This window comes from Fukomys damarensis, unplaced genomic scaffold (assembly GCF_012274545.1).
Source record: "Fukomys damarensis isolate Sample0158 unplaced genomic scaffold, DMR_v1.0_HiC HiC_scaffold_3, whole genome shotgun sequence".
Lineage (NCBI taxonomy): Eukaryota > Metazoa > Chordata > Mammalia > Rodentia > Bathyergidae > Fukomys > Fukomys damarensis.
Window position 1 is genome coordinate 22,802,103 of NW_022900915.1, and position 12,643 is coordinate 22,814,745.

Genomic DNA, 12,643 nt, shown 5'->3' on the forward strand with positions numbered 1-12,643 from the left:
ATATAATAAAGGGCCATCTTTAGTACTAGTATTTGAAGGGTCCATCTAACCATATTTGTTTGATGTATTCGTGGGATTGTTTCTGGTTAATTCCATAAGAATATTTAAGAGTAGTCTTAAAAGTATATATATTCTTTGTGTAGAAGGTTAGAGACAATTTTCTTAGTTTATGATCAAGAAGTGCTATTATATTGCTTGGTACTAGGGCTGGGAATTTAGTTCAGTGGTTCTGCCCCCTGCCTTGCAAGCGCAAGGTCCCAAGTTCGATCCCCAGTACCAAAAACTATATTGCTTGGTACACTCATGTAAGATTACACAGAATAACTATAATACCAACAGCATAAAAATGTCCAAAGATTGTTTCAACATTATAGAATTAATACTATAAATTCTTTCTTACCCAGATACATTATCAATTATTCACAAAAAATTTTAGTATAGATTTCAAAATTTTACTTATGTAATAAAATATATCTCCATTGGACTAAGAAAACTTGGTCTCAAAATAAGAATAAACTTCATCTCTTTATTATGAACCCTGAAGTTAATAAATGTTTTACCATCCTTTTTTCTTCTTTAATTTTAATCTTTTCTAGATAGGAATGTTTCCTTGGAGTCCAAACTGGACTACTTTTTCCATTTTATAATTTATTGTCATTAAGCCAGTCTCTTCAACGTCTCTGAATTAGATTACCCAACCTGCTGCGTGCATTCGTCTATCATGTGTGGCATGTTGGGAACAGTTCTCAGTATATAAATGATTATCACAGAGTCAGTACACACCCAGTCTTCTCTGCAAGAGAAGAAAACAAAGGATAGCATTTTTTTTCACAAATTCCATAGAAAATAGACCCATTGTTCCTTGATGCTTACCACTCTACTTCTCTTGGGGTTGGAGGAATGCCTTGAATTTTATCAGGTTTAGTACCATGAAACAAATCACACTTTAACTTGTATAAAGTAAAGAACCTGGTTCAACACCTAAAAGGCTAGGATTTGTGATCCCTATTTGGCAGGGTTGGGGGTTTAGCACAGTGGTAGATCACTATCCTTACTTACACAAAGCCCTGGACTTGGTCCACAGCACCACAGAATAAAGAGCAAACAACAAGAACAAAATTTAATTTTGCCCCTGCTGGTGGTTTGATATTTTAGAAAGTCAATCTCCAATAATCGTATTTTTAATCACCTATTAAATAAGGCCTCTCAGAACTGTTAGGATCCCAAATTTATTATTCTATTGAGAAGTCTTAGTGTGATACACAGTAAGGCAAATTTAGTAGTTTTATTGTCTGTTCCCTCTTTAACTCTGTGGCTATGAGTACCCCAAATTTAAACTCATTGAGCGCTGTCTGGAGACTGAATCTCTAGGTTAGAACAGAGTAATCATGAGCCACAGTCACATTTATAAACAGTAACTCTCTGTGTAGATTAGGTCATCAGGTATTGCCTGTCTTTATCTTCTAGGCAAAAGTTTAATTCACATGAGGCCATTTTCACCACAGTGTGATTAGAGTTGTCTCCCTATTCTAGATATTTTTTAAAAAAATTACTGTGTTTAATGTAATACAAGTAGATATCAGTAAAGAAAGTATAACAACTTTCCATGAAAAAATAATTTTTCCTAACAAAAATAGAGAATAACATGGTAAATACCCTATTATGATCTTGAATGAATAAATTTTCATTTGCTAATCTCTTGTTTCCTAATGATACTATTCCTTTTTTTGCATAAAACATTTTAATTATTAGCAAATTATCTAACTCTTGGTTTAATATTGAACAATTTCTTCCTGTTTCACAATATCTATTGTACTTTTTGGTCCTTATTTACACTTTGAGCTTCTTACACCAGAGAGACAATGCAATATTTACATATATGTGTTTTATTTATTTCACTTTAGAGTATGGTTTCAAGATGCATACATTTACCTATAAGTATCTCAAGTTTATTCTTCTTTATGTCTGAATAGTACTTTATTATATAAAAAAGACACATCTTTTTTTATCCATTCATCAGTTGATGGGCATTTGGATTGTTTCCAAGATTTAACTGTTACAAACTGTGCTGCTGTTAACATGGGTCTGTATATATCACTGTGGTAAGGTGCTTTAATTCTTTTGGGAAGATATCCAGAAAGGGAATAACTGGGTCAAATGTGACCTCTAATCCTAGTTTTTTGAGGAATCTCCACTCTGATTTCCACAGTAGTTGTAGCAGTCTACAGTCCTATCAACACTAGAGAAGGGTTCCTTTTTCTTTACAGCCCTGCCAACAGTTGTTGTTGGCTGATTTCCTGTTAAGAGCCATTCTTTCTAGAGTGAGATGGAGAATCATTGTTTCTACTTTTATCTCTTGAATGACCAGTGATGTTGAACATTTTTTCCTGTATTTATTTGCCATTACTACTTCTGCAGTGACACACTTCAAGTGTGTGTTTATCTCAGATGTCCATTTTTGGATTGAGTTTTTAAGTTTGAGGGGGTTGATTTTTTTCAATTCTTCATGTATTCTAGGTATTGGTTCTTTGTCTGCAGAACCACTGGCTAAAGTTTTTCCCACTAGTGAAATGACACCTTTCATGATATCAAAAAAAAAAAAAAACTTAGGCATCAATCTCATAAAAAAGTAAAAGTTCTTTACCTTGGAAATTACTAAAAAAGGAGAATGAAGAGGATATCAGAAAATCGAAAGATATCCCTTACTTGTGCATAGAAAGAACCAACATGGTGAAAATGGCCATACTTCCAAAATTGTTAAACAGATTTAATGCAGTCTCAATCGAAATCCCATTAGTATACCTCAGAGAACTAGAGAAATTATTCTTAAAATTCATTTTGAATCAGAAGAGACCTAGAATAGCAAAAACAATTCTGGATGACATAGGAAAGGCAAGAGGCATAACAGTCCCTGACTCTAGAGCTACTGTAATAAAACCAGCATGGTACTGACAAAAAAACCCGACAACAGCATGAAGAGACAATCCACAATATGGAATAAAACTTTTACCAGCTGTTCCTCAGACAAAGGTCTACTATCTAGAATACATAAATAACTTAAAAAAATTGGACCTCCTAAATTTAAAGACTCAATCCAAAAATGGGCATATGACGTGAACAGACATTTCTTAAAGAAGTAGAAATAGCACATTAACATATGAAAAAACACCCAATTTTTAAAAGCCTCAAAATGGAAAAAATTTAAAAGTTTGTCAGCTGATGAGTACACAAAATGTTTAGTATTAATACTGTGGAATTATACTGACCAAGAAAATGAGTAAACTGCTTATACATATAGTATTATAGATGCACCTCAAAATCATTCCACTAGTGGAAACAAAAAGGACTACTTATAATAAAATTCTTTTTACATAATTCTTTTCAAAAAAGTAACAGTATAGATTTAGACAACAGATCAGTAGTGCCCTGGATCTGCTGGTTGGAGCTGTGATTATATTTGGGCATAAAGTCAAAAGGGAATTTTATGGGTCATACAATAAAAATATTCAAAAACTGCACTGTGGTGATAATTATGAAATTGCGCAAACTAATTAAAACTCCATAAATTATACTCTTAAAATGGATGAATTTTATGGCATGCAGGTTCAACCTCAATAAAGCTGTTTAAAAAGTTCTTCATAGCCAGGTGAGTATGGCTTTAATGTCAGCACTCTTTGACAGGCTAAGGCAAGAGATTCTCAAATTTGAGGCCAGCCTGGGCAATTTAATTAGACCTTGTTTCAAAATAAAAAATAATGTTTAAAACAGAGATGGAAGTGTCGCTCAGCACAAGGTTCTGGGTTTAGTCCCCTGTACCATCAGACAAAACAAAGCAAAACAAAATGAAACAAAACAACCCTAAAACTTCATAATGCTTCAATTATGGCACACCTATTCAGTTTTTACTTCATTTCACCTCAAAATGATTTATTCTTTTGTCCCTTGAGCAATTTTTCTCTCAAGCTTTAAAGTATATAAGAATCATGTAAGCATTTTTTGAAAACGCAGATTAGGATTCAGTAGGTCTGTGGAAAGTCCTGAGATTTTGTATTTTCATCAAACTCCCATGTGATGCCAGTGCTGCTGATCTGAAAACCACACTTTGAAGGAGGTATTAGAAGTTGTTCATAACCCAGCCTAGATATTAGAGTTTCTTTGGGGAGCTTTTAAAATAAAATGGATGCAGATCTCCACCCAGAAATGAAGTAAAAAAGTTCCTCAGATGATTTTAATGTGTAAGTAGGTTGAAACCCTTAAGCAAATGTATTCCTTTTACTAATTATCAGTAATAAACTTCACTTTTGTCTTTTTCACTCCTATCCCAGAGATTAGGTCATATCCTAGAGCTTCCAAGTAAAAATTGGGATCTCTTCAAGTTACCAGGAGAACAAACTAGCATGGTTTAATTCCAGTGGTTTTGAATTATCCTCTTACACATGTCAACCCCTTCATCCTGGCTAAGAATCAGTCCAGGTGAAAGAGAACCAGGACTAATAATAGTAGCTAAAATACTGAAGAATTACACTCATTATCTTTTTTAAAAATTTGCATACTTTGTGAAATAGGTCGTTATTTTCCTTATAAAAAGAATAAATTATTAGAGAAGTGAAATAAGTTGTTCAAAATCACACGCCTGGGGTTTAAAACTAGACAGCCTGACTTAAAACTTAAAGTTTAAGACTTAAAACAGCCCGACTCCAGAGTCCTGGAGGTGCTTAGACCCACTGATACTTACCTACTGTAATGCACTCTTGTATTTCTGCCAGGCCTCCTTCTGCTGTAATCTCTAACTGATATATATATATTTTTTTGGATCACTTGGTACTGGCGATTGAACTCAGGACCTGGCTCTTGTGACTCAGGTGGTGGCACCACTGAGCTAAATCCTTGGCCCTGATCATTTAGTTTTGAGAACAGACCTGGATGCCACTCAAATTTTCAAGATCCTTTTGTTGGCCTTCTAAAACATACCCGATCCTACCTAAAGTGTTTCTATATCCTAAGGAATCACTCTGGCCTTCTTTTCTAGGGTTCTGTTGATGGTGAAAGCTACTCTGGGTAGTTTTACTCTGATTGCTTGAGCTAAAAGAAAAAGACCCACCGCTGCACTTTTAATGTCCTTTTTCTTCTCTGAAAGCTCTGGCCCCTTGAATCCAAGTTTTCTTCTGTCCTAAATTCTTATTTGAGTTCCTTTCCTCTTTGAAGAAAAGTATAGAAAAAGACTTGATGGTACATACAGATTGAGCAGGATGTTTAAACAACTGATTATATACTTAACCTTGTTTTGTTTTTAAAAAGACATTGAGTTTCATTGAAGCTTCTGGTTATTTTAAGGGAAAAGTATTTTTTTGTTAACACAATGTCTTTAGAAATCAGCATCCAGGTAAGCCCATTTTTAATTTATCAGTGGCAATCTTAATCTTAATATGCTTAAGTATACTTTGCTTTTGAGGACAGAATTAATCTTTTATCAGATTTATCATGGATGCTGTTGGTTTCATTATTTTGGGAAAATGTTCTTGTGATTGTTTTAGAATTAATGCTGTTCACATGCTTCTATTTTTCCAATATCTATTCAGCATAAAGAATGCAGAAAATAAGAGTCATCCACACTAAAACTGCAAAGAGTTGTAAATCTGTTTGTAAAACTAACAGAAGTGTTTAACTTGTTGACTTCATCTTGACTGAGAGGAAAGTGCATCAAAAATTAACCATGTGTTACAGAGTATTTGGACTACCTGTTATAAAGTATATCTTTGTGAAGCTATGGAGAAAATTTTAGCACAGTTACAAAAAGATGATTTAGACATGAAAACTTTTTGGAAGTAGAGGTAAAATATAGGAAATTTCATTCTGCTTTTCATTTAGAGCAAGGATGGCTGAAAATACCAAAACTATTCATGTAAATTCTTTGTGGACCTGAGAGTTTAAGCTTTAAAATGACTGAGTCATTTTAGGGCTTGTTAAAAATACAAATCCTTGAGCTCCATCCTTTTTGGCTCAGAATTTTTGGTAAACTCCTTGAAGATTGTAATACACATTGTATTAGTCAAGGTTCTCCAAAGAAACAAGAGAACAAGAGCATTAGAAGATTATGTATTTTTTTACCAATACTTTTTTATAAGGTGTTGCATAAATGAATATAGAAATTGTAGTCATATATCTAGAAACCATATATCCAGCAGAACCATGGTATAGTGTCCAAGTCTGTGTCTGAAAGCAGAAAATGACCAGTGTCCCAGCTGAAAAATAGTAAGGCAGAGAACACAAATTCTCTGTTACTCTGACTTTTTGTTCCATTCATTAGGAGGCCCATTCACATTGGGAAGGGAAATTTGCCTTAGTCTACTGATGGCAATTGTTAGTTTCATCCACAGTCTTAACCAGAATACTGTTTAAGCAGAGATCAGGGTACCGTACAGTGTGGTCAGATTGACATATAAAATTATGACATACATCAAAGTTAAGAACTTCTTCCCCTTTTCTAAAAAAGATTTCAGAGCTGGTCATGTTGGTGCAAGCCTATAGTCGCAGCTATTTGCGAAGCTGAGGTTCGAGGATCTCTAAGTCCAGGAGTTTGAGGCTAGCCTGGGCAATATAGTGAGACCTTGTCTCAAAAGAGAAAGAAAAGAAAGGAAAATATTTCATAACACATAAAACACATGCACCATGGATTGATTATCCTAGCTACTAGGATAATTCCATTTTTAAAAAATCAATACATTTAAAATAATAAAACTATATCTTTGGTCTGAAAATAACAGAAAGTAGTATTATGGAGTGTATGGAGAATGAAGGAAAATAATTAATTTGTTTTCGTGTTGTGTTCATTTCCACTAAGTGCCAAGGATTGTTCTACATGCCAATCTTATACCAAGGAGTCTGAATAGATCACCTTCTTGGTAAGATGGTCAGCTCTTACAGTGTGCCTGTACTTAGGGGTTTTATGGGGATTTGGACTTTTGGTTCTAAGACTAAAGATATCCAAAACAAACTAAAATGGTTAGTTACTATACTGGAAGGGCAGATTAACTGATTAGCTTGAAGACAGCAAACTAATTATAGGTGTATCATGTAATTAAGTAGTGATTAATGTTCTGGTTTAAAAAAAAGCAGAGTAAGAGACAGAGTGACTAGCAGAATTATTTAGTGTTATTTTCAGGAGATACCAAGGAAGCAGAGAGAGGAATGAGATTAAGAAGTGAATTGTGTGGCCTCCTTTGGAGGTACATTTGGGGAAAAGGGTAGAGCGAATATGAAGACTTTGAGACAGAGACGAATATGGCATGTTTGAGGAAGAATCAGCACTACTTTGTGTAGAATAAATGAGGGAAGTGGAAGGGAATGAAGGAAGTTGAGGTCTGACGGGGTCATTTGTCAAGAGCTTTGGTAGCCATGGTAAAGAGTTTGGATTTTAAGTGTGATAGAAAATTATAAACATGTATTAATAAAAAATATCAGAGAATTTTGGATAGGGCAATGATAATAGTTAGATCTGTGGATATTATGTGAAGAATAAATGGAAGAAGCCAGGTGTTGGTTCAGATCCCTGAAATCCCAGTACTCAGGAGGCTGAGGCAAGAAGATCATCATGAATTTGAGGCCAGCCTGGGCTACATAGTGAGTTCAAGGTCAAACTAAACTACATTGGGAGACCCTGTCTCACAAAACAGAACAAAAATCAAGAAACAGAACAAAACAAAACAAATAGAGGAACAAGAATGGAATCAGATTCCTGAGCCTAAGTTAGGCTGTTTCCATGATTCAGGTAGGAGAAGATACTAATAATGGACTCAAATTGGTAGTGATGACAGAGATGAGAGTAGCCAGATTTAGTATTTGTTTGGAAGAATTGACAAAATTTTCTACTTTACTGGATGGAATTTGAAATAAAAATGTTTTGGTTTGACTTCCTAGATGATGCTTTTTGTGGAAGTGGAGGAATCCCAGGGAAGAGCAGTCTTGTTTGGAACATAAATATTTCCTCTTTGGACATATTATGATTGAGGTGCCTATAGACACCCAACGGCAGAGACAGTGGATATAGAAGTTTGAAATAGAATGCAGAGGCCTAGGCTAGAGATAAGTACTTGAGGATTAATACTTAGTATTTAGTGCCATGAGATTAGATTTTGTCATGTGGAGGTGAATTAAGGTGGGTAAGAGAAATGAAGTGAGGACCAAGATGAGAGAGTGACTAAGAGCCACCAGGAAGGAAGAAAAAACCCCCAGGGGAATGCAGTTCTCCTAGATAAATGGGTGAATTAATTGTTTCAAGAGAAACCGTCACCTGTTTCAGATGCTGTTGAAAGGCTGGGGTGAGACTCTAAACCAGTGATGGTTTTAGAGCTTTCATTGATAACATACAGACCTCTACCACACATGTGCTGTAGGTTCGCCACCACTGACCTACACCAACCATTTAATTTGATGGGTGATAACAGCTGAATGATAGAAACAAAACCTGATTAGAGGGAGATAAGTGTATACTATTTTCCAAGGCCTTCTATAGCAATATCATAAACTGAGTGGCTTAAATAGAAATTTATTGTCTTAAAATTGTGGAGTTGGCAGGATCATATTCCTTCTGAAGGTGATAGAAAAGGATATAAATTATGTGTTCCTGGTTGCTCATATTTTGTGATACTTAAAAAAGTTTTTGTCATTCCTTGCTTGTAGCAGCATAACTCTGTATCTCCAAATGGCATACTCCCTGCATATGTGTCTGTGTTTCTGCTACCCTTTTCTATAAGGATGGTTGTTGTATTGGTTTGTGGGCCCACTCTATTATAATGTGATTTCATCCTAACTTAACTATTTGCACCTGTAACAGCCCTTTTTCCAAATATGATCAAATTTTGTTGCACTTGAGGAGGTTGGACTTTAAAATATGAACTTTGAGAGAACACACTTCATTTCATAACATTGTGCTGTATCCCTACAATGAAATAATATTCAGCAATATAAAGGAAGAAAGCACTAATATAGTCTACTCCATGGATAAACCTTGAAGATATACTGAGTGAAATAAGACAGAAATAAAAGTTTACAATTGTATGTTCCATTTGTATAGTGTCCAGAAAAGATAAATCCACAAAGAGCATATTGTCAGGGGTTGGGGATGTGGAGACAGGGAAATGACTGCTCATGGGCATGGAATTTTTTTCTGAGATGATTCTCAAACTTATGATGCTTTCTGATGCTTTATTAAAAACATTTGAACTATACCTTTAGAAAGAGTGGGTTTGATGACATGTGAATTAGCTGTCAATAAAAATGTGAGATATTTATCTCAGCTATTTCTCATACATGTACACACACAGAACTAGACACGAATTGAGAAAGAGAGAGACAGAGACAGAAGCAGAGACAGAGAAGTGGACGTAGCCGATGTCAACATCTCTTTGGGATGTTTTGTATGATTACATACAAAGCGATGAGGTGATAGGTAAAATGGGATATAGGGTCAAGGAGAATTTTAAAAAAGAAAACAGTACATACTGTTCCATTTTGTATGTTGATTCAAATGCTCCAGGGGAAAGGGCATTAGTAATGATGCAAGGTGAGGCAGAGGGATTTTGTGGTACCAGCCCTATTCTTGAGTTCACTGTAATAGTATGTTGAAACACTTTCTTCATGTTTCTTACCTAGGTGACAGACCAGTCAGTGAAAGCGTTTGCTGAACACTGTCCTGAACTTCAGTATGTTGGCTTCATGGGTTGTTCAGTGACTTCTAAAGGAGTCATCCACCTAACCAAGGTAGGTGCCATGGCTACTTCTTGGCATTTTCATTCAGATAATGTGTCCTAACATTGTTTTGTTATTTGCTTTTTTTGCATATTTTTTTATATTACTAGGAATCAAACCTAGTACCTTGCTTAGGTACAACCCAGTCCTTTTTTTCCCCAGAGACTTGTTTTTATGTACTTTTACTTTTCTTAGTAATGTTTACAATATATAATTATTACATTCATTGCAAGGAATTGGTACATGTACACAATTAATTTCAATTCTTTTATGCCCCCTTTTCCTCTCCTTTCTAGAAGTTATTTATTTAGAGACAGGGTTTCACAAAATCACTAAGTTGCCCAGACGGGGCTCAGACTTGTAGTCCTGCTGCCACAGGCCCAATCAGAGTGCTATTACTGGTGTGTACCACTGTGTCCAGTACATTGTTTTTTGAGATATCTCACTGTGTTGCCCTGATTGATTTTGAAGTCCTGGTGGGTTCGAGTGATTCATTCCCTTGCCTCAGCTTCCCAAGTAGGTCGAATTGTAAGCATATACCACTACACCTTGCTCTCTAACTTTGTTAAGTATATTTTAATGTGGGATAGTCAGACCATTATAGGAATGTACTAGTGTTTGATAAAGTTAAAAACCAGTTTAAGATAACATCAAACTTACACTTTCAATTCATTTAAATAAGAAACTTTTTGCAATTTATTTGTGAGTCATTGTGAATATATATTTTAAAACCCGATACATATGATACGAATTATTTAAATGTTAATGTTTTGCTCTTAGAAGATGTATTGAGTTTTAACTGCTTATGTATCGTTAAGTCACATGATCTTTTGGCTTCAAAAAGTGAATATGGTCAGCATGATTAAGCTAAATATGTAAAATGAAAAGAGGTGAATGTATATAAAAATTTACCCGATATAAGATGTCTCTTATTTTAGCAGTGAGGAAAAAATGCCAAGTCCTTTGTGATCTCTCAGCTCAGCTGCTTTCGGAGCTCTAGTATAATTAGAAAATAATTCTCACTTTCATGTAATGGAAAATCTGCTGTCTATGAAATTACCTGTATATTGTCTGAATTTTTTCACTGACAGTTTTTACTCTATTATATATAATTTACGAGAATTAATTTATTTTAAGGATCCCTCTTTAATAGCTGACTAAACCTTTTCATTTAAACTTCTTTCATTTAATAATGATTAGAAAACCACTGTGTTGGCAGCACTATGCTGAAGCAAGTCAGTAAGATCTCAGTCTCTTTGGGCTTGATCTCTTCAAATCTCTTCAGGCTCACAGTTTAGTGGGAAATACTGTCTTCTTTCCTTCCACATGAAAGAACAAATTCTTATGAGTTATTTAGGACTATGGTAGAGATACACAGTGAGTAGGACGCTGGATTCCATTGCTAGTTTGAGTTTGATTCTTGGCTCTGCTACTTTATTAATTAAGTGGACAGTTTTTTTCTTGGTATTAAATAAAGTAACACATGTAAGGTTTTAGATTAGTATCAATGCCGCAATATGTACTAATCTTCAGTAAATTTAAAATAGATTTTATAGTGTCTAAATTTCTAGAAAAACAGTGCAAACTTTGATTTTAAAAAAGTCAAATCAACTTTTGTTATTTACTGTATCCAAAAGAGAGCATGATGTAGTTATACTGAGTCTTGAATTAGCGATCTGATATAATTGTATTTTTAGGATCAGCCTAAAACAAGAGGAAGGTGTGGGCTATTATTGCTCTATCAGAACATCATATTGTAACCAAGACCATATGTAACCATAATTTTTATTCATTTCCAATAATCTTGGCCTGAATATCTTGGTAGATGAATGTTTTTCTCGTCCCATCTAATGCTGTTTATAGTGTAGAGTAGAGATGCTGTTGGATGAACAGATTGTGCACAACAAATGTTGTAATGACCATATGTGGGATTTTATGATCATTCAAAATTGTACTCATTAAAGACAAAACAAGACTTATTAGACCAATAAGTGCTTCCATGAGCATTTTGAGATGGTCAAAATTTATGGTACACTGGTACTTAAAGAGATAGAATTATTCTCTGTGACAAAATAGCTATAGCAAATGTTTATGTTGGAAGGCTCAATTTGCTGAGGAAGTTCTTCTGAAGATATACTCCTAAGTGAAATAAATAAGTCACACATGTGTAAATAGCGAATAGTTTCTCTGGTGTGAATAATCTGCAATAATACATAAGACCCTAATAAGATTACTGACATTTAGAAAGGAGCTGAAGGTGTAGGGAAGGTGCGATGGATAGGGGAAGGGTAATAAGGGAAAAGAAAAAAATGTGAGATAATGAAAAGATGGAAATAAAGTGTTTGTAGATGGGGAGGGGAGGAGGGGGTGAAGGGAGGGCAGGGGTAAGGGGAAAAAATGAAAATCAAGACTTGTCATGTAGAGGTACAAGATCTCAATAATGAATGTAACTGTACTGTATCCCTAAAATGTACCAGTAAACTCAATTAAAGCTGAAAAAAAATTTGCATTCTGTTGTTTTATCAATTACTAAAATATTCACACAATATTTGTAAATATATAAATGTCCCTAGAAGTTGTTTCCCTTACTTATTATCATCATAGTACATGAAGTTATAAAATAAATTATTCAGTTATTTCCTTTCTCATACCCTTCCCGCTTCCTCTACACCTTTAGCCCTTTTCTCCCTATTACACATTGTCCATTATAATATTAGGATCTTATTTACAATTATAGTTTTTCACACTAGAGGGAAATAAGGGAAAATAAAAAATTATGAGAAAATGAAAATAAAGTTTTTGTAAATAGGGAAAGGAGGAGGGGGTGAAGGGAGGGGTAGGGGTAAGAGGAAAAAATGAGAACTAAGACTTGTCATGTAAAAGGTACAAGATCCCA

The 12,643-nt window shown here is 34.7% G+C and overlaps 1 protein-coding gene across 1 annotated transcript in view; it reads left to right on the forward strand.

Annotated features, from left to right (window-relative positions):
• Fbxl17 (F-box and leucine rich repeat protein 17) overlaps positions 1–12,643 on the forward strand; it is a gene marked incomplete at its 5' end in the record, with an annotated part of 484,676 nt that overhangs the window by 121,393 nt on the left and 350,640 nt on the right. Inside the window, one exon of the mRNA XM_010608693.3 lies at positions 9,652–9,759. Coding sequence (XP_010606995.1) covers positions 9,652–9,759 — 108 coding nt within the window. The remainder of the gene's footprint in view (positions 1–9,651; positions 9,760–12,643) is intronic.